Genomic DNA, 22,094 nt, shown 5'->3' with positions numbered 1-22,094 from the left:
GTTACTAAAATTTCAGAAATTTTTCAGAGGAAGAAATATGTTTAGGAAATTGTACCAAGGTGGTCCTTCAAGGAAGCAAGGACCCAGGCTCGTAATATGCGATGCCGATGATGAACCACCGACGGAAGCTCAAGTGCGGGCTTGTGAATGGCCTTCAGAGGACTTTATGGATCGAGCAGGAATCAAGGAAGGATTTAACGCATATGTGCGTAATGCTGATCTTGAGAGCTTCGAGGCAGATAAGTGCCGGCGGTACCACTATCTCACTGATTCCTTTGTGAGAAGGTTCTAATTTTCATTATCATGCAATTCTCAATCTGTCCTATTTGATCTTTATGAAAATTCTTATACTATGGACTTAGAGGATTTTAATATTGCTTGCAAACTTCCACAATGGGGTAGCACTAATGAGCCTCGCAAATCTGAGTTTAGAGATTTTCTTGCTAGTATAACTGTGGGGGAATCTAGAGACATAACACAAGCTACCATAGGGAGCATTCATTTTCCCGCTATACATTATCTTGGTCTCTTCATAGGTAGGTGCATAAATGGTAAGGATGAAGCATGTCACATGTGTGTCCCTGACCTCAGTGTTCTCAGGAGTGCTGTATTAGGAGATAAACATTATAATTTGGGACCAATTGTTGCACGTAGGTTGCATAATAATAGATTTAATGGAGATTTCTTCGGTGGAATTTATGCAACCTGTCTAGCTAATTTTCTTGATATACCCATACTTGGGTATGATATTGAGTTGCCTCCTGTTTATTTAGATTATGAGGCCATGGTTCATCATCAGTTTGTTGAGAGGAATGATCAATTCCTCAAGTACCGACTAATATTTGACAGACGACGCACCTATCATGTCGCTCTCCCTGATCCTGCTTTCTTTGACTCTCAGGCAAAATGGAGATATATTATAACCATCGAGGAGGCGGACGAGTATAAGAGGAGGACAGAGATGGCCCGTCTCCAAGCGGCAGCTCATGAGGCAATAGCTGCTGCATCTCAGTATGACCCCAACTATAACTTTGCATATCCGCCAGGCCAGCCGTGGCCATAGACCAACTTAGTCCAAAATCCTAAACTTGGGGGAGTACGTATCTCTCAATGACATTACATTCATGTTCACACACTCATTGCTAGTTGTCGGTGCTCATACTTTTTCATTGTATCATCCATGCTAGTTTATTTTCCTTTTTATGTTTTCTTCTTGTGTGTTTAATAAACCTTAAGAAAAACAAAAAAATTAGTTGTAGCTTTTAATTAGTTTACTTTCCATGCTTGTAGTAGTAATTAAAAAGAAAACCCCAAAAGATTTCGTGTTCTTCTTTTGCTTGTTGGGAGCTTTCCCGTGTAAATAGTTTTATTTCTTTTCTTGCTCTTTGGGAGTCAAGAGGAGAAGACCATAATGAAAATGTTAAAGTGGCTCTTATATGCATTATTGTTGATCTAACAAAGACCCCATATTACCTTGACTTCTCTCTTGAATTGAATGCTTGTAGATTCCAGCTTAGTCCAATGCATGTGCACTATTATTATTATCCACACTATTCGGTTGTGCAAGTGAAAGGCAATAATGATGATTATATGATGAACTTACTGAGATGAGAAAAGCTGGTATGAACTCGAACTCTCTTGTTTTTGTAAATATGATTAGTTCATCATTCTTGATTCAGCCTATTATGAATAAACATGTTTGCAATGACAATTAGAGATTATAGTTGCTTATGCCATGCTTAATTAGCTAGGAGATTATAATGGTTTACCTTGCATGCCAACATGCTATTAAAATGGTTGTGATGTGGTATGATAGGGTGGTATCCTCTTTTGAACGATTCGAGTGGCTTGACTTGGCACATGTTCAAGCATGTAGTTGAAACAAAATCAACATAGCCTCTACGATATTTATGTTCATGGTGCATTATATCCTACTCATGCTTGCATTCAGTGTTGATTAATTTTAATGCATGTTCATGACTGTTGTCGCTCTCTAGCTGGTCGCTTCCCAGTCTTTTGCTAGCCTTCACTTGTACTAAGAGAGAATACTGCTTGTGCATCCAATTCCATAAACCCCAAAGTTGTTCCATATGAGTCCACCATACCTACCTATATACGGTATCTACCTGCCGTTCCAAGTAAATTTGTATGTGCCAAACTCTAAACCTTCAAATAAACATTCTGTTTTGTATGCTCGAATAGCTCATGTATCAACTAGGGTTGTCCGTATCTTCCATGTTAGGTGGGTTATTCTCAAGAGGAGTGGACTCCGCTCCTCACTCACGAGAAAGTGGCTGGTCACCGGGATGCCCAGTCCCATGCTTTATGCAAATCAAATCAAAATAATTGCAAACAAAACTCCCCCGGGACTGTTGTTAGTTGGAGGCACTCGTTGTTTCGAGCAAACCATGGATTGATGCTTGTTGGTGGAGTGGGAGTATAAACTTTACCATTCTGTTTGGGAACCGCCTATAATGTGTGTAGCATGGAAGATATCACCATCTCTTGGTTGTTATGTTGACAATGAAAGTATACCGCTCAAAATATTATTCACATCTATTTCAAAACCGAGCTCTGACACCTCTACAAATCCCTGCTTCCCTCTGCGAAGGGCCTATCCATTTACTTTTATGTTGAGTCATCATCTCTTATTAAAAAGCACCAGTTGGAGAGCACCGCTATCATTTGCATCCATTACTGTTAGTTTACATTGAGTATGACTTGACTGGATCTCTTTTACCATGAATTACAATGTCTAGTCAGTCCTTGATCTTTAAAGGTGCTCTGCATTTATGTTTTGCGGTCTCAGAAAGGGCTAGCGAGATACCATCTTGTTATATCATATCATGATTGTTTTGAGAAAGTGTTGTCATCCGAGATTTATTATTATTGCTCGCTAGTTGATTATGTCATTGTTATGAGTAAACATGAGACCTAAATGTTATTGTGAATATGGTTAGTTCATAATCTTTGCTGAAAACTTGAATGCCGGCTTTACATATTTACAACAACAAGAGCAAACAGAGTTTGTAAAAGTTTTTCTTTATCACTTTCAGTTTATCAACTGAATTGCTTAAGGACAAGCAAAGGTTTAAGCTTGGGGGAGTTGATACGTCTCCGTCGTATCTACTTTTCCAAACACTTTTGCCCTTGTTTTGGACTCTAACTTGCATGATTTGTATGGAACTAACCCGGACTGACGCTGTTTTCAGCAGAATTGCCATGGTGTTATTTTTATGCAGAAATAAAAGTTCTCGGAATGACCTGAAAATCAATGGAGAATTATTTTGGAATATACAAAAAATACTTGAAGAAGAATCCATGTCAGGGGGGCCTCCACCTGTCCACGAGGGTGGGGGCGCGCCTGCCCCCCTGGGCGCCCCCCTGCTTCATGGGCCCCCTGACGCTCCATCGACCTCAACCCCGACCCCATATATTCACTTTCGGGGAGAAAAAAACCAGAGAGAAGGATTCATCGCGTTTTACGATACGGAGCCGCTGCCAAGCCCTAAACTCTCTCGGGAGGGCTGATCTGGAGTCCGTTCAGGGCTGCGAGAGGGGAATCCATCGCCATCATCATCATCATCATCAACCATCCTCCATGACCAATTTCATGATGCTCACCACCGTGCATGAGTAATTCCATCATAGGCTTGCTGGACGGTGATGGGTTGGATGCGATTTATCATGTAATCGAGTTAGTTTTGTTAGGGTTTGATCCCTAGTATCTACTATGTTCTGAGACTAATGTTGCTATGACTTTGCTATGCTTAATGCTTGTCACTAGGGCCCGAGTGCGTTGATTTCAGATCTAAACCTATTATGTTTTCATCAATATATGAGAGTTCTTGATCCTATCTTGCAAGTATGTGTTATGATCCGGCAACCCTGAAGTGACAATAATTGGGACCACTCCCGGTGATGACCGTAGTTTGAGGAGTTCATGTATTCACTATGTGTTAATGCTTTGGTCTGGTACTCTATTAAAAGGTGGCCTTAATATCCCTTAGTTTCCAATAGGACCCCGCTGCCACGGGAGGGTAGGACAAAAGATGTCATGCAAGTTCTTTTCCATAAGCACGTATGACTATATTGTGAATACATGCCTACATTACATTGATGAACTGGAGCTAGTTCTGTGTCACCCTAGGTTATGACTGTTACATGATGAACTGCATCCGGCATAATTCTCCATCACCAATCCATTGCCTACGAGCTTTCCATATATTGTTCTTCGCTTATTTACTTTTTCATTGCTATTGTTATCATCACTATAAAACACCAAAAATATTACTTTTGCTACCGTTACCTTTTACCACCATTACCACTACTATCATATTACTTTGCTACTAAACACTTTGCTACAGATATTAAGTTTCCAGGTGTGGTTGAATTGAGAACTTAGCTGCTAATACTTGAGAATATTCTTTGTGTCGAATGAATAAATTTGGGTTGAATACTCTACCCTCGAAAACTGTTGCGATCCCCTATACTTGTGGGTTATGAGAGACCCTTGAGGGCGGTCACCGAACCCATACAAATGGCAACCCTTGGGGGCGGTCACCGAACCCGTACACTTTGGCAGCCCTTAGGGGCGGTCATCGGTACCCGTCAAATTGCTTGGGGTGATCTCCACGACCTAATTGGAGACCCCGATGCTTGCCCAGAGCTTTACACCACAATTATTGAGCTTGAACACCACAAACCGTCTAGGGAGCCCAAGCACCCAAGAGGAACAAGCTCAAGGGTACCAAGCACCCAAGAGTAATATGCTTCTCAACTTGTAACTTCCACGTATCACCGTGGAGTGAAACCTATGCACCAAATGCAATGGCAAGGGCACACGGAGTGCCCAAGTCCTTCTCTCCCAAATCCCACCAAAGCAACTAATGCTAGGGAGGGAAATGAGAGGAAGAACAAGAAGGAGAACACCAAGAACTCCAAGATCTAGTTCCAAGGGGTTCCCCTCATGTAGAGGAGAAAGTGATTGGTGGAAATGTGGATCTAGATCTCCTCTCTCTTTCCCCCCAAAAATAGCAAGAATCCATGGAGAGATTGAGAGATAGCAAGCTCAAAGAAGGTCAACAATGGGGGAAGAACACGAGCTTAAAGGATAAGGTTCATTGGGGAAGAAGACCCCCTTTTATAGGTGGGGAAAAAAATCCAACCGTTATGCTCACAACCCGCACAGAGCGGTACTACCTCTCGACCTCACGGTACTACCACTAGGGGTAGCGGTACTACCTCAAAGGGTAGCGGTACTACTGCTTGCGAGCGGTACTAAAAAATACATCCGTGCCTACCACCGCTGGACCTGTGATGAGTTTTTGGTCTGGAGCGGAAGTAGCCACGGAAGTAGCCGCGGTAGTACTGCTCCAAGCGGTAGTACCACTCCCAAGAGCGGTAGTAAAAAATTACATCCCCTCCAAGCAGTAGTACCCTTCTTCGAATAAGACCAGTAAAACCTCCAACACCGAAAACGCAATAGAAGAAGCATGTGAACTCCGTTTTGGATGAACTCGAGCTTGTCAAGAAGATGACCATAAGCTCCAAATCTCACAAAGAGAACCAAACAAGAACCAAGAAAGGTGAGGCAAGGATGCAATGGTTTGAGCTCTCTATGAATGATACGATCAAGCTACTCATCGAGAGCCCCCCTTGATAGTATGACAATTGATCCTATAACCCGGTCTCCCAACTACCACCATGAGACCGGTAAAATAGAAGACCTATCAAGGGAAAACCTTTGCCTTGCACAAAGTCCACTTGAGCTATATGATGACGATCTTGACTCCCTCAAGTTGGACCACCTTTCTTGATTGCGTTGGCTCGATGAAGACTAGATGATTGCTCCCCCATAGTCCACTATGGGTGAGCCACTCTTCGGCACATCTCCACAAGTCCACTGTCACCATAATGGATGGCAAGCTTCAAGCACTTGATCTCTTCATGGTGCATCACTTGAACTTGCACACCGCAACCTAACCCCACAAAGAACTCTCATGAAGACCACAAGTTAGTACACAAAACGTAATTGACAATGCTTACCATACCATGGGATCACTTGATCCCTCTCGGTACATCTTCTACGCTTTGTGTGTTGATCAACTTGATTATCTCTTTGACTTAGTCTTGATCAACCTCTCACAAGACCAATCTTTATGTAATTCCTTGAATAGCACCTTGGTCGACACAAACTCTCCTTGAAACCAACACATGTACCCCAAGAAAAGCCTATGGACAAAACCTTCAAATATAACTCAAGGAAACCATTAGTCCATAGAGATTGTCATCAATTACCAAAACCAAATATGGGGCACTACATGTTCTTTCACCTCCCTTGGCCCATTAGGCCCATAAGACATAGACAGGGTGTGCGGAACCCCTTCCAGTGACCCGATGGCTATCCGGTGCATCCCGAAACCCTTTCAGTGTTTGAATACTATCATCCCATATATCAATCTTTACCTCTCGACCACTTCGAGACTCCCCGTCATGGCCGTGATCTCATTCGGGACTCCGAACAACATTCATTCACCAAATCATATAACTCACATAACACTATATCATCAACGAACATTAAGCGTCCGGACCCTACGGGTTCAAGAACTATGTAGACATGACCGAGACACCTCTCCGGTGAATAACCAATAGAGAAACCTAGATGCCCATATTGGCTCCTACATATTCTGCGAAGATCTTTATCGGTCGAACCATTATGACAACATACGTAATTCCCTTTGTCCATCGATATGTTACTTGCCCAAGATTCAATCATTGTTATCTTCATACACAGTTTAATCTTGTTACCGGCAAGTCTCTTTACTCGTTCCATAATACATCACCTCGTTACTAACTCCTTAGTCATTTGCTTGCAAGCTTATGATGTGTATTACCGATAGGGCCCAAAGATACCTCTCCGAAACTTGGAGTGACAAATCCTAGTCTTGATCTATGCCAACTCAACAAACACCTTTAGAGATACCTGTAGAGCATCTTTATGATCACCCAATTACATTGTGACATTTGATAGCACACAAGGTATTCCTCCGGTATCTGAGAATTGCATAATCTCATGGTCGAAGGAATATGTATTTGACATGAAGAAAGCAATAGCAATAAACTGATCAATCATTATGCTAAGCTAACGGGTGGGTCTTGTCCATCACATCATTCTCCTAATGGTGTGATCTCGTTATCAAATGACAACACATGTCTATGGTTAGGAAACCTTAACCATCTTTGATCAACGAGCTAGCCTAGTAGAGGCATACTAGGGACACAGTACTTTTTTATGTATTCACACATGTCTTTAAGTTTCCAATCAATACAATTCTAGCATGAATGATAAACCTTTATCATGAATAAGGAAATATAAAATAACACCTTTATTATTGCCTCTAGGGCATATTTCCTTTAGTCTCCCACTTGCACTAGAGTCAATAATCTAGTTCACATCGTCATGTGATTAACACCCATAGTTCACATCGCCATGTGACCAACATCCAAAGAGTTTACCAGAGTTCAATAATCTAGTTCACATCACTATGTGATTAACACTCAATGAGTTCTGGGTTTGATCATGTTATGCTTGTGAGAGAGGTTGTAGTCTACGGGTCTGCAACATTCAGATCCGTATGTATGTCATCTTGTGGATGCAGCTACTACGCTATATTTGGAGCCATTTCAAATAACTGTTCTACTATACGAATCCGGTATCTCTACTCAGAGCTATCCAGATAGGTGTTAAGCTTGCATCGATGTAAATCTTTTCGTCGAACTGTTTATCACCTCCATAACCTAGAAACATATCCTTATTCCTCTAAGGATAATTTTGACCGTTATCTGGTGATCTACTCCCAGATCGCCTTTGTACCCTCTTGCCAGACATGTGGCAAGGCACACATCAGGTGCGGTACTCAGCATGGCATACCGTATAGAGCCTATGACAAAAGCATAGGGGACGACCTTCGTCCTTCCTCTTTCTTCTGCTGTGGTCGAGCTTTAAGTCTTAACTTCATACCTTACAACTCATGCAAGAACTCCTTCTTTGGCTGATCCATCTTGAACACCTTCAAGATCATGTCAAGGTATGTGCTCATTTGAAAGTACCATTAAGCGTTTTTTGATCTATCCTTATAGATCTTGATGCTCAATGTTCAAGTAGCTTAATCTAGGTTTTCCATTGAAAAACACCTTTCAAATAACCCTATATGCTTTCTAGAAATTCCACATCATTTCTGATCAACAATATGTTCACAACATATACTCATGAAATATTATATAGTGCTCCCACTCACTTCTTTGGAAATACAAGTTTCTCATAAACTTTGTATAAACCCAAATCTTTGATCATCTCATCAAAGCGTACATTCCAACTCTGAGATGCTTACTCCAGTCCTTAGAAGGGTTGCTGGTGCTTTGCATACTTGTTATCATCTTTCAGGATTGACAAAACCTTCTGGTTGTATCACATACAACCTTTCCTTAAGAAAATCGTCGAGGAAACAATGTTTTGACATCGTATCTGTAAGATTTCATAAATAATGCATTAACTGCTAACATAATTCCAACAGACTATTAGCATCGCTACGAGTGAGAAAGTCTCATCGTAGTCAACTCCTTGAACTTGTCGGAAAACATCTTAACGACAAGTCGAGCTTTCTTAATGGTGATACATACCATCATTGTCCGTCTTCCTTTTAAAATCCACATGTACCTAACAACCTTACGACCATCAAGTAGTTCTTCCAAAGTCTACACTTTGTTTTCATACATGGATCCTCTCTCGGATTTTATAGCCTCGAGCCATTTTTCGGAATCCGGGCCCACCATCGCTTCTCCATAGCTCGTAGGTTCATTGTTGTCTAGCAACATGACTTCCAAGACAGGATTACGTACCAATCTGAAGTAGCACGCATCCTTGTCGTCCTACGAGGTTTGGTAGTGACTTGATCCGAAGTTTCATGATCACTATCATAAGCTTCCACTTCAATTGGTGTAGGTGCCACAGGAACAACTCCCTGTGCCCTGCTACACACTAGTTGAAGTGACGGTTCAATAACCTCATCAAGTCTCCACCATCCTCCCACTCAATTCTTTCGAGAGAAACTTTTCCTCGAGAAAGGACCCGATTCAAGAAACAATTCCTATTGCTTTCGGATCTGAGACAGGAGGTATACCCAACTATTTTGGGTGTCATATGAAGATGCATTTATCCGCTTTGGGTTCGAGCTTATCAGCCTGAAACTTTTTCACATAAGCGTCGTAGCCCCAAACCTTTAAGAAACGACAGCTTAGGTTTCTCTGAACCATAGTTCATATGGTGTCGACTCAAACGGAATTGCGTGGTGCCCTATTTAAAGTGAATGTGGTTGTCTCTAATGCCTAACCCATAAACTATAGTGGTAATTCGATAAGAGACATCATGGTATGCATCATATCCAATAGGGTGCAGTTATGATGTTCGGACACACCATCACACTATGGTGTTCCAGGTTGTATCAGTTGTGAAACCATTTCCACAATGTCTTAATTTTTTGCCAAACTCGTAATTCAGATATTCATCTCTATGATCATATCATATATATTTTATCCTCTTGTCACGACGATCTTTCAACTTCACCCTGAAATTACTTGAACCTTTCAATAATTCAGACTCGTGATTCATCAAGTAAATATACTCAGCATCCACTCAAATCATCTGTGAAGTAAGAACATAACGATGTCCACTGCATGCCTCAGCACTCATTGGACTGTACACATCAAGATGTATTACTTCCAACAAGTTGCTTTCTTGTTCCATCTTACTGAAAAACGAGGCCTTTCAGTCATCTTGCCCATGCGGTATGATTTTCATGTCTCAAGTGATTCAAAATCAAGTGAGTCCAAAGATCCATCAACATGGAGCTTCTTCATGCGTTTTATACCAATATGACTCAAATTGCAGTGCCACAATTATGTGGTACTATCATTACTATCTTATATCTTTTGGCATGAACATGTGTATCGCTACGATCGGGATTCAATAAACCATTCATTTTAGGTGCAAGACCATTGAAGGTATTATTCAAATAAACAGAGTAACCATTATTCTCCTTAAATGAATAACCGTATTGCGATAAACATAATCAAATCATGTCTACACTCAACGCAAACACCAAACAACAATTATTTAGGTTTAACACCAATCCCGATGGTAGACGGAGCGTGCGATGTTTGATCACATCAACCTTGGAAACTCTTCCAACACATATCGTCGTCTCACCTTTGGCTAGTCTCTGTTTATTCTGTAGCCTTTATTTCGAGTTACTAACACTTAGCAACCGAACCGGTATCTAATACCCTGCTGCTACTAGGAGTACTAGTAAAGTACACATTTAATATAATGTATGTCCAATACATACTTCTGTCAACCTTGCCAGCCTTCTCATCTACCAAGTATCTAGGGTGGTTCTGCTTCAGTGACCGTTCCCCTTATTACAGAAGCACTTGGTCTCGGGCTTGGGTTCAACTTTGGGTTTCTTCACTAGAGCAGCAACTGATTTGTTGTTTCATGAAGTATCCCTTTCTTGCCCTTGCCCTTCTTGAAACTAGTGGTTTTACTAACCATCAACAATTGATGCTCCTTTTTGATTTCTACTTTCGCGGTGTCGTGAATAGCTCAAGGATCATATCTATCCCTGATATGTTATAGTTCATCACGAAGCTCTAGTAGCTTGGTGACAGTGACTTTGGAGAACCATCACTATCTTATCTGGAAGATTAACTCCCACTCGATTCAAGCAATTGTAGTACTCATACAATCTGAGCACATGCTCAACGATTGAGCTTTTCTCCTTAGTTTGCAGTCTTAGGAAACTTGGCAGAGGTCTCATACCTCTTGACGCGGGCACTAGCCTGAAATCCCAATTTCAGTCATTGGAACATCTCATATGTTCTGCGATGTTTCAAAAATGTCTTTTGGTGCCTCAATTTTAAACCATTTAGCATTACGCACTGAACTATCATGTAGTCATCAAAACGTGTATGTCACATGTTCGCAACATCCACAAGCGACGCTCGAGGTTCAGCTCACTGAGCGGTGCATTAAGGACATAATCCTTCTGCGCAGCAATGAGGACAATCCTTAGTTTACGGACCCAGTCCGCATAATTGCTACTATCAACTTTCAACTAAATTTTCTCTAGGAACATATCTAAAACAGTAGAACTAAAGCGTAAGCTACGACATAATTTGCAAAGTCCTTTTGACTATGTTCATGATAATTGAGTTCATCTGATTGTTTAATGAACTCCCACTCAGATAGATATCCCTCTAGTCATCTAAGTGATACATGATCCGAATCAACTAGGCCATGTCCGATCATCACGTGAGACGGACTAGTCATCATCGGTGAACATCTTCATGTTGATCGTATCTTCTATACGTCTCATGTTCGACCTTTCGGTCTTCCGTGTTCCGAGGCCATGTCTGTACATGCTAGTCTCGTCAAGTCAACCTAAGTGTATTGCGTGTGTAAATCTGGCTTACACCCGTTGTATTCGAACGTTAGAATCTATCACACCCGATCATCACGTGGTGCTTCGAAACAACGAGCCTTCGCAACGGTGCACAGTTAGGGAGAACACTTTCTTGAAATTATTGCGAGGGATCATCTTATTTAAGCTACCGTCGTTCTAAGAAAATAAGATGTATAACATGATAAACATCACATGCAATCAAATAGTGACATGATATGGCCAATATCATTTTTTTGCTCCTTTTGATCTCCATCTTCGGGGCGCCATGATCATCATCATCACCGGCATGACACCATGATCTCCATCATCATGATCTCCATCATCGTGTCTTCATGAAGTTGTCTCGTCATCTATTACTTCTACTACTATGGCTAACGGTTTAGCAATAAAGTAAAGTAAATACATGACGTTTATGTTGACACGCAGGTCATAAATAAATTAAGACAACTCCTATGGCTCCTGCCGGTTGTCATACTCATCGACATGCAAGTCGTGATTCCTATTACAAGAACATGATCAATCTCATACATCACATATATCATTCATCACATCCTTTTGGCCATATTACATCACACGGCATATGCTGCAAAAACAAGTTAGACGTCCTCTAATTGTTGTTGCAAATTTTTACGTGGCTGCTATAGGTTTCTTAGCAAGAACGTTTCTTACCTACGCCAAAACCACAACGTGATATGCCAATTTCTATTTACCCTTCATAAGGACCCTTTTCATCGAATCCGATCCGGCTAAAGTGGGAGAGACAGACACCCGCTAGCCACCTTATGCAACTAGTGCATGTCAGTTCGTGGAACCTGTCTCACGTAAGAGTACGTGTAAGGTCGGTCCGGGCCGCTTCATCCCACGATGACGCCGAATCAAGATAAGACTACTAACGGCAAGTAAATTGACAATATCGACGCCCACAACTGCTTTGTGTTCTACTCGTGCATAGAAACTACGCATAGACCTAGCTCATGATGCCACTGCTGGGGATCGTAGCAGAAATTCAAAATTTTCTACGCATCACCAAGATCAATCTATGAAGTAATCTAGCAACGAGGGGAAGGAGAGTGCATCTACATACCCTTGTAGATCGCTAAGCGGAAGCGTTCAAGTGAACGGGGTTGATGGAGTCGTACTCGTCGTGATCCAAATCACCGATGATCCTAGTGCCGAACGGACGGCACCTCCGCGTTCAACACACATGCAGCCCGGTGACGTCTCCCACGCCTTGATCCAGCAAGGGGAGAAGGAGAGGTTGGCGAAGACTCCGTCCAGCAGCAGCATGACGGCGTGGTGGTGAAGGAGGAGCGTGGCAATCCTGCAGGGCTTCGCCAAGCACCGCGGGAGAGGAGGAGGACTTCGGAGAGGGGAAGGGCTGCGCCAGAACTTAGGTGTTGGGCTGCCCCTTTGCCTCCACTATATATAGGGGGAGAGGGAGGGCTGCGCCTCCACCTAGGGTTTCCACCCTAGGGGTGGCGGCAGCCCCAATCCCCATCTGGGGTGGCGGCCAAGTGGGGGGAGGAGAGGGAGGCGCACCAGGCATGGGCCTTAGGGCCCATCTGTCCTTAGGGTTTGCCCCCTCTTCTCCCTAGGCGCATGGGCCTTGGTGGGGAGGCGCCCCAGCCCACCTAGGGGCTGGTCCCTTCTCACACTTGGCCCATGTATGCCTCCGGGGCCCGTGGCCCCTCCCGGTGGACCCCCGGACCCCTCCGGTGGTCCCGATACACTACCGGTGATGCCCGGAACACTTCCGGTGGCCAAAACCATACTTCCTATATATAAATCTTTACCTCCGGACCATTCCGGAACTCCTCGTGACGTCCGGGATCTCATCCGGGACTCCGAACAACATTCGGTAACCACGTACATTTATTCCCTATAACCCTAGCGTCACCGAACCTTAAGTGTGTAGACCCTACGGGTTCGGGAACCATGTAGACATGACTGAGACACCTCTCCGGCCAATAACCAACAGCGGGATCTGGATACCCATGTTGGCTCCCACATGTTCCACGATGATCTCATCGGATGAACCACGATGTCGAGAATTCAATCAATCCTGTATTCAATTCTCTTTGTCTAGCGGTATTGCACTTGCCCGAGATTCGATCATCGGTATCTCGATACCTTGTTCAATCTCATTACCGGCAAGTCTCTTTACTCGTTCCGTAACACATCATCCCGTGATCAACTCCTTGGTCACATTGCGCATATGATGATGTCCTACCGAGTGGGCCCAGAGTTACCTCTCCGTCACACGGAGTGACAAATCCCAGTCTCGATTCGTGCCAACCCAACAGTCACTTTCGGAGATACCCGTAGTGTACCTTTATAGCCACCCAGTTACGTTGTGACGTTTGGTACACCCAAAGCATTCCTGCGGTATCCGGGAGTTGCACAATCTCATGGTCTAAGGAAATGATACTTGACATTACAAAAGCTTTAGCATATGAACTACACGATCTTTATGCTAGGCTTAGGATTGGGTCTTGTCCATCACATCATTCTCCTAATGATGTGATCCCGTTATCAATGACATCCAATGTCCATGGTCAGGAAACTGTAACCATCTATTGATCAATGAGCTAGTCAACTAGAGGCTTACTAGGGACATGGTGTTGTCTATGTATCCACACATATATCTGAGTTTCCTATCAATACAATTATAGCATGGATAATGAACGATTATCATGAACAAGGAAATATAATAATAACCAATTTATTATTGCCTCTAGGGCATATTTCCAACATCCCCGACAGCAGAGAGGGCGACGGCCTCCTCCAGGCCGTCCCATCACGCGTCCTCCTCGCGCCGGCTTTCCTCCAGTGCGCGCTGCACGGCCGCCTCAAGCTCGGCCTGGTAGGCAGCCTCCTCATCCTCGTCCTCCTCCTTCTCCTCCGCCTTGACCTCCGGGGGCAGTGGGGGATGCCAGGGTTGAGCTGCACACCGCGGTGGCGCTCCTCCTCTTGCTCCAACGCGAACCAGACCTCCCAGTTGGGAGAGTCCAACGCGTATGCAGTGAGATGGCGTTGTTCTGGAGTAAGGAGCTCGCAGCGCCTGCGCACCCCCCGGTACATTTGCATTTAGGAAAGGACGATGGCCGGTGCTTCCACCCACTGCCAAGCAGGCCGAAGGTAGGTGGCCGCGTTTAATACGACCCCGGGCGGTGGCTGGGCAGCCGACAGGTGGACACCGAGCGGACGCGCGACACGTCTATATCCTGTCCGCGCTGATGTTATACCGGGTGCAAATTTGGGCCTGAAATGCATCTAGAGTGACACTGAGTGGACGCAATTTACGTTTTTGGGTCAACGTGTTGGCCCATTGGTTTGGTCCGTTCCAACGCAAACGAATGTGCGCGGACCATTTGGGTAGCCGCGTTGGAGTTGCTCTTATGTTTTATCTCTTTATCTCGGCACGATCAGAGTCCAGACATCATGAATACAATCCGGCAAGGTACCTGACACAAGTTTTACATAACTTATTCGCACAACCCTCCTCCGCTAGCCGACTCCTCCCTTGATGGCATGCACTCCTTTACGTCCTTAATAATATTGTTTGTGTGTTCATACAATCCATGTGCATGTTAGTTCTAAATTTACTCATTGTGCTATTTTCTAAAATATTGTGATAAATCACAAAAGATATATCCTTCAAGCTCATACAATCCATGACCAGTCCTGTTGTTTCTTCTTTATTTGACCACTTCGAGAGATTCAAATTCTCGAACTACTTGGTGAACGCCATCCACAATGACGAACTACCTGGCCAGAGCTTCTGCGGTCTCTGACCCTAATGTTGGCCTCCCCTTATGCTTCTACTCTGTACCTTTCATTCCGCTCCATCACCAGACTCATCTTCTTCTTCACCTACTCATCCTTGACAAGCTTCTCGAGTCCTACCCCTCCATCAACATTCCAACCTTCATATCAACCACCACAACAATAATTCTGTATTTTTAAAAAAAGAATCAAATTTTGTAGTTCCGACGGTAAATGATCAGTGTACAACACACTGGTCTGCAGAAAAAACTTGCAACCAAAAAAATGCATGAGGTTTGTCTTTTTTCATATAGAACATATGTATTCTAGTCCAATATCAATGCCTTGATGCAACACCCGGAAAGAGGAGATATCTCTTTCATCCAATCATCTCTTATAATTTCATAAAACTTCTCAATGAACCTCTAAGTTAAATTTACAGTAAATTTCACTTCTATATTTCCCCCACAAATGCAATTTATAATCATCAAGAAAACCCAATATTTATTCTTTAATTTGTAGTTTTTATGAGTGAAACTGCCCTGAAATGCAACATATCAGCACATTTATTGCAGTGTGTGATGTGCCTTGTTAGTTTGCCATTCCATAATCCATTGCCATCAAAGCAGCTAGCATAATTCCCTAAAATCGTCCCCAGGATGATCCATTAACCTAGAGAGAGAACACCAATTCCAATAACAAATAAGCAAAACATAAAGTTGTAATGTAAAGATCTCGGCTGTACAATAAAAAAAGCTATTGTATCTAATTAGAAGCAATAGGACATGTCATGGCAATGCCGCTAAACACAGTCGAGGCAATTCTGTTTCTTTGTACCTCCACTCTAGCACCCCGATAATACATTTCTGCCTCTTTGCACCTCGAGCATCAAGGTCATTCTTCTATGTCTCAAACTTCCAGAGCAACAAAACCAACGAGTCAAAGCTTCGATACATAGCATGCGTTGTTGTTATACGACATAACACGAAGTACAATAAAAAATCATTTGCACACGTGAGGAATTATGGCATTTGTTGGTGAGGAAACGACATAAAAAGTTGCTGCTACAGACTGAGTTAAGTGGACAGAACAGAAATATCAAATCTATACCAAAATAAATTGTATAGCCACAAAATAAATCCATTGCAAGCAATTGCTACAGACCTTCCAGTGCAGCAGCAGTAGTCAAAGACCTACATGGAGCACCTTCAGTGAGGGATTGTGATTCAAGGTAGTAGCTCTTCGGGATTTCAACATGAAGGTTTGAGTGCGCAGCGGGAGTGGAGGAGAGCTTTGGCGACGGGTGAGATCGGAGGAAGCTACCCCCATGCGAGCGAGCTCGGGGGAGGGGAGGCCAATAGGCATGGAGGACGGCTCCCGGCAGGACTTATCCACCTTGAGCATAACAACAATCAAGCACGCCCAACTGTTGCCCCTGCTAGACGCGGAGCCAGTCCAGGAAGCGGAACACAACATGCCATTGTGGCTTGTGCAAACCTGGCTAAACGATGTTGCCAATGGGGAGGGGCGGCTTGATGGCAGGGCCGCGATGCGCGTCGTCCAGCAGGTCGGTGGCAACGCGTCACCGGTTCCCCCCCTCCCTTGTTTCTACGTATAGCCCTTCCATGAATTGGGTTGTATGCGAGCACACACAGGCTATCGAAGATCCCCACGAGGCTTCAGCGGTGAAGGGCAAAGAGATTGGGTGGGCGGATGAAACCCTATATGGGCGGGAGGAAGATAGCGGGGGCGTAGGGAGCTGGGAGAACCGGCAGGACACAAAGAGATTAAAAAACCGGAGTATCGATCTGGAGAGAAAAATCGGTGGCATGGAGTAGGACGAGGGATACGGGCCGAACGTGGCTACGAAAGAAAGAAACAATGTCGACGTGCCATCACGTCTGTAGACTCGGAGTAGAGATTTTGCCTTCATGTAAAAAACATAATTTTGCCAGTATGGAAAGATTAATTAATGTGATTGAGAGATTTATGGTAAAGTTAATTAATTTAGATTTGATCTTTACAGATTGGTCGTGATTGATTTTTTCACATAAAGACATGACTAAATAACTTGCGACTGTATTGAATGTACTGACCCATTCAGATTTTCGTTATGTGAGAGGTGACACGAGAATAAACCAGTTTGGTGGTTAGAGGGGCATGAAAAAACCAGTCAAAATAACTAGACGAAAGTGGGGGAACGAAAAAAAACATGAATGCAATCCTATCAACTGCTCCATTAAAAGTAGAGATCTATTTTAGCATGCTCATTTCTAACAAGTTTAGAAATTCTAGTAGCAGTAGCATCTTCACAGAAATAGATAGTATGACTATCAACATTTTCAACTGAGAGAACTTTGACCATTTCAATTTGAGGTTCTACACCTAATTTGTTTAGAAAATTGATGTGTTTTGAATATAACTTTTATGAATCATAGTTCTAGCCTTAGAGTGTTCCTTAATTCTAATAGGAAAAATGGGGCTTCTCAATATAGGCAGTAGACACAACAGGATTAGCAGAATAGGCTTGTATCTCTCTATTAGCAACAATTGATTTTCACAAATGTCTTTAATGGGTTCATGATATTTAAGTCATTTTTATTTAGTGAGATCAACATTAACAGCAACAGATTTACAAAGACTAACTACTATCTCATAATCAAGTCCATATTCTGCACTAAGCTCATGTTAAACATTCGCTGCTACAAATTACTTAACATAATCATATTCAAGATATATACCAGATTATTTACCTTTGTCGACTTCTTAATTTTCAGAATTGTGTAATTGTTCCAATAAGATCTCGGTTAAAATCAGTTGGTCTATTTGAGAAAGAACCCGCAAAAGATGAATCAATCACTTTCTTGTTGCAAAGAGAAAGACTAGCATAAAAATTGTGAACAAAAGTTTCTCTTGAGAGCTCATGAATGGGGCATTTGAGCATTCGGTCTTTAAGCCACTTCCAAGCTTGAATGATCTTTCTTCTTCACGAGATCAAAAGTTAAAAATATAATTCCGATCACAGTGAACCATATGCATAGGATAAATTTTATTATGGAACTGCACTTTCAGTCGGTTCTAGTTCCATGAGCGAGAATCATCCAATAGCTCAATGCTTTTCCCTTTGAAGATAAAGGGAATACTTACTTTTCAGTTTCATCCCTTGGCAGCCGTGCAAGCTTAAATATTTCATGTAGTTCATCTATAAAAAGCATCTACATATCAGGATGTACTGTTCCATCTCCAGCATAAGGCTTTCTCCCATGTGCATATATGGGGCTCCGTGGTGGCGGTGCCCACTCTCTGCTGCTACATTGCCTCCGGCATAGGCCGTTTTACCTCCGCGTTACCAATTCAATGTACTTATTCCCCAGCTTATTATTACCTGTAGCGCTCGTGCCCTACCTAGACCAGCGAAGGTCGAGTGACTGTGTAGTGACAATAGAGAATCGTACGCAGCCATGGGTTGCCTGTCCGGTCAGGTGTCACCAAACTTCTCCAGGTTCCGTGATGACTTCGGAATAATTCCAGGTCAAGTGATTGTGCGGTGGGTCGATCATGCCCTGGCGCTCGGGCAAGAGAGTCCCCTCAGCGAGTGCCATTTCATTGGCAAGAGATACAGACCTTCCTTCGAAAGCGCCAAGTCCAACTATGTGTCTGACTAAAATCGAGTTATTTCGACAGGTCATGCGTTGTGTTGATGCTGACGTTCCAAAGCTTCATCTGGTTAACAAATTTGATGAGTTTGTTGTGGGTGGTTAGTTGTAGTGCCAAATACTCCATCCGTCTCACAATATAAGAATCTTAGTTTGAAAAACGATCTTATATTATGGGACAGAGATAGTACTATATACCAACTACTCACATATTTAACAAGTTCGTTAGTTAAACTACTACTTTGAGTATGTTGAAATATGGGGTGGCCTTGGGCCCATCTAACAATTTCTGAAAAATCTCTAACGGAACATGTGGGTTTTGTGGCAATGGGTGTGGTGGGAAGCCTAGTCCCATATAGCTAGTTGAAGGGGAGTTTGACCTCTTTATAAGGAATTCTCTTTCACATGCTATTGGAGCTTGAGAAGATAAGTGGTTCCCGCGCGCTCCTCCTCCGCCGCCCGCCTCGACACACCTCGCCGCGACGTGGGTTGCGAGAATGAGTCAAGCCGAGCCGAGCTCACACCTATGCACTTAATTTTGCCGATGATCACGTCCCGTCCACTGCCCCTCTCCGGATCCTGTATGGGAGACGGGCGATTAGATTTTTGAGGAGCGTCTCCTACTCGCGGCCGTTCGTCCATGTCCACTGCATCGTCTACGTCTGAGTCATCTTCATCATCACCATATCCACAAACAACGACGCCGATCATGCCGCCAGTGAGAAACTCAAAGCTGAGAAGAAGGCCGCCATTGCAGCTTCTGTCTGACCTATTGGATGGTATAACTCGTTGATCCCGCTCTAATTTATTTCTGTTTTAACCATACTAGTATTTTACGTTGATGTATCTGTTGTTAGCGTAATATATGCTTGCATGATCAAATATCAGCATGTGTTTATTTCTGGCAATGCCATACTAGTGATTTATTCGTGGATTAGATTGATCGAAATATTGCTAATATACTCAACAGAGTATATGTATTCCACTCTCAGTATAGTCAGTAACTCCACTTGGAGCTACCTTTTCATAAATATTTGTCGAAAAATTGATGTATTTAGATATACTTTAGTTTTAGATACATCATTTTTTATCAATTTCTTCGACAAGTATTTTTAAACTAAGGGAGTACTACATAAACTGCCTGGCACGGATATTTTCAGTTCGTTGATCAGAAAAGGGCACTGATATTGGTCGTTGGTCGACAGAAAGGAGCACCGCAGGCACTGTATATGATCGAGAGATATGAGCCGACTGATTCCTAGCGAAGAAACGGAAGGCCTTCCGCAACTGCCAAGAAAGCAGGCCAGCTGGAGAGGTTAACCCAACCCGCTCAGCCGTTCGTCGCGCCAACACGAAAAATATCACGAGCAGCAAGAACAAAAATCCTCGACCCAGTCTCGATCACTTTGCTCGCAATCATGAAATTCAACAGAAATCTCGTCGTAATCCGGGAGGCTGGGACAGGGTTGCCGCATGACGGGAGCGAGCGACGGCGAGACGCCACTGTGAAACAGAAAAAGAAATAGATGCAGATGGAGAAAGTTGTTGCTGCAAATCATCCATGGACAGATAAGCCTCCCGTCACGGGGCAAGAGATCAGACGCATGTGCCATGTGTCTCCAATTTGTCACTCATGTTCATCTATATCCAAAACCAGGGGCGTTAAACACGCCGGGCCGGAGAAGAAGAAGAGGCTCACTCTATGTACAGCTAAGTGGCTTAGCTAATTGACTAGGCCGGAATCGATTCTACCTAGCTATGGCATGTCGAGGTTGATTTGTTTACGTCTAGTTGTCGCGGGGACGCTCGCCGGCGGTGGACACGGCGGAGAGCCTACTGGGCCTGGGGCGGAACCCGCCCGCGCGCCTCCGTTGCTGCGACTGCTGCACCGCGGGTGACGGCTTGAGGGCCCTGCGGGCGCACTGCCGGCTGCTCATTCGCTTCGAGCCGAGACCGCGGATGGACGGCGGGGATGGGGGCTTGCTGCTGCCGGCGGGGGCCACCTGCTTGCGCTCCTTGTGGACGCTGCATCGGAACGAGCCCGGGTGGTTCGTCGCGGAGCACGTGCAGTAGTGCTGGCTCCTGGTGGGGGACGGGGACGAGACGCTGACGGACTTGCCCAGCAAGTGGGTGGCGTCGCCGCCGGCGAGCTTGATGGGGGTGGATGAGTAGGAGCGGCAGTTGGGTGTCGACAGCACAGGCCCGCTGGGCCGACTCGCAGCCGCCGTCGCCATGAACGTAGGAGACTCTGAGGGGGTGGAGGGAATGGAGGTTTTGGTGTCACTTGCGAGTTGCGATGATGGTTTGGGAGATTCTGGGAGTTGTAAACCAGAGGGAAGCGGGTTGGACGGGATTTATAGAGACGGCGATGCACGACTAGGACCTGAACAACGTGACGCGCGAGCAGCCAGCCGCGGGCCGTTGGATCGCCTCAGCTTTGCTTGAAAACCGGCCGACCTCAGAAATGCATGCACGGGAGCATCGGTGTTTGTGGAGTCCGCGGGAAGGAAGGAAGGGATGGTGGAGTGGAGTGGCAGAGCGCGTCGTGATCCGGCCGCTTTTGTTGCTACCGCTCAGCATGTGGCTCTCCTTCGATTCTGGTCGACCGAACGATCAGACGTCGCCGTCTCTTTCACTGCCATCCGTTTCCCTCTCGCTTTCTTTTCTCTGTGTCTTTGTATGCATGGGCGCAATTTACTGTGTACTGCCGGCTGCCGTCCTCGGAGCCTTAGGGCATCTCCAGCCGTTCGGCCCCTCAGGACGCCTAAATAGAACGGCCTAGAGGCGTGCCGGCGCTAGTTCGGCCCCTGGGGGCGACCTAGCTTCCAGTCACGTCCGCAAGCGTCGGCCCCAGGATGCGGGAAATTTAAACTAGGTTGTTCCCACTCACAAAAGACGCCACAAATCCGGCGATTGGACGTAGTCTGGCATTACAAAAAACAGAGCGCCGCACGCCATAAGTTCGCGTGCGCAATGAATCACTCGGCGGGGTCGGCTCAAGGCGTTGGCGGAGTCGGCGTGCGCGGGCTCGGCGGTGTCGGAGCTGCTTCGGTGCTGGGCTGCGTTGGCGCGGCTTCGGTACTGCTGGGCGGCTATGTAGAGGCATCGTTCAGGCTTGGCGTCCGTGTGGCCGTGGGCGCGGGAGCTGGCG

At 44.5% G+C, this 22,094-nt stretch overlaps 1 protein-coding gene across 1 annotated transcript; it reads right to left on the bottom strand.

Moving 5' to 3' along the window:
* Positions 1-20,223: 20,223 nt before the first annotated feature.
* On the bottom strand, positions 20,224-21,268 carry LOC125512839. Its single transcript, XM_048677913.1, has one exon. It carries the CDS (start codon positions 21,175-21,177, stop codon positions 20,731-20,733), a length of 447 nt encoding a protein of 148 aa, XP_048533870.1. The 5' UTR covers positions 21,178-21,268; the 3' UTR covers positions 20,224-20,730.
* Positions 21,269-22,094: the final 826 nt, after the last annotated feature.

Source organism: Triticum urartu, chromosome 6, assembly GCF_003073215.2.
Source record: "Triticum urartu cultivar G1812 chromosome 6, Tu2.1, whole genome shotgun sequence".
Lineage (NCBI taxonomy): Eukaryota > Viridiplantae > Streptophyta > Magnoliopsida > Poales > Poaceae > Triticum > Triticum urartu.
The sequence above is the reverse complement of the archived record's forward strand: the minus strand, read 5'-3'. Positions and strand labels throughout refer to the sequence as shown.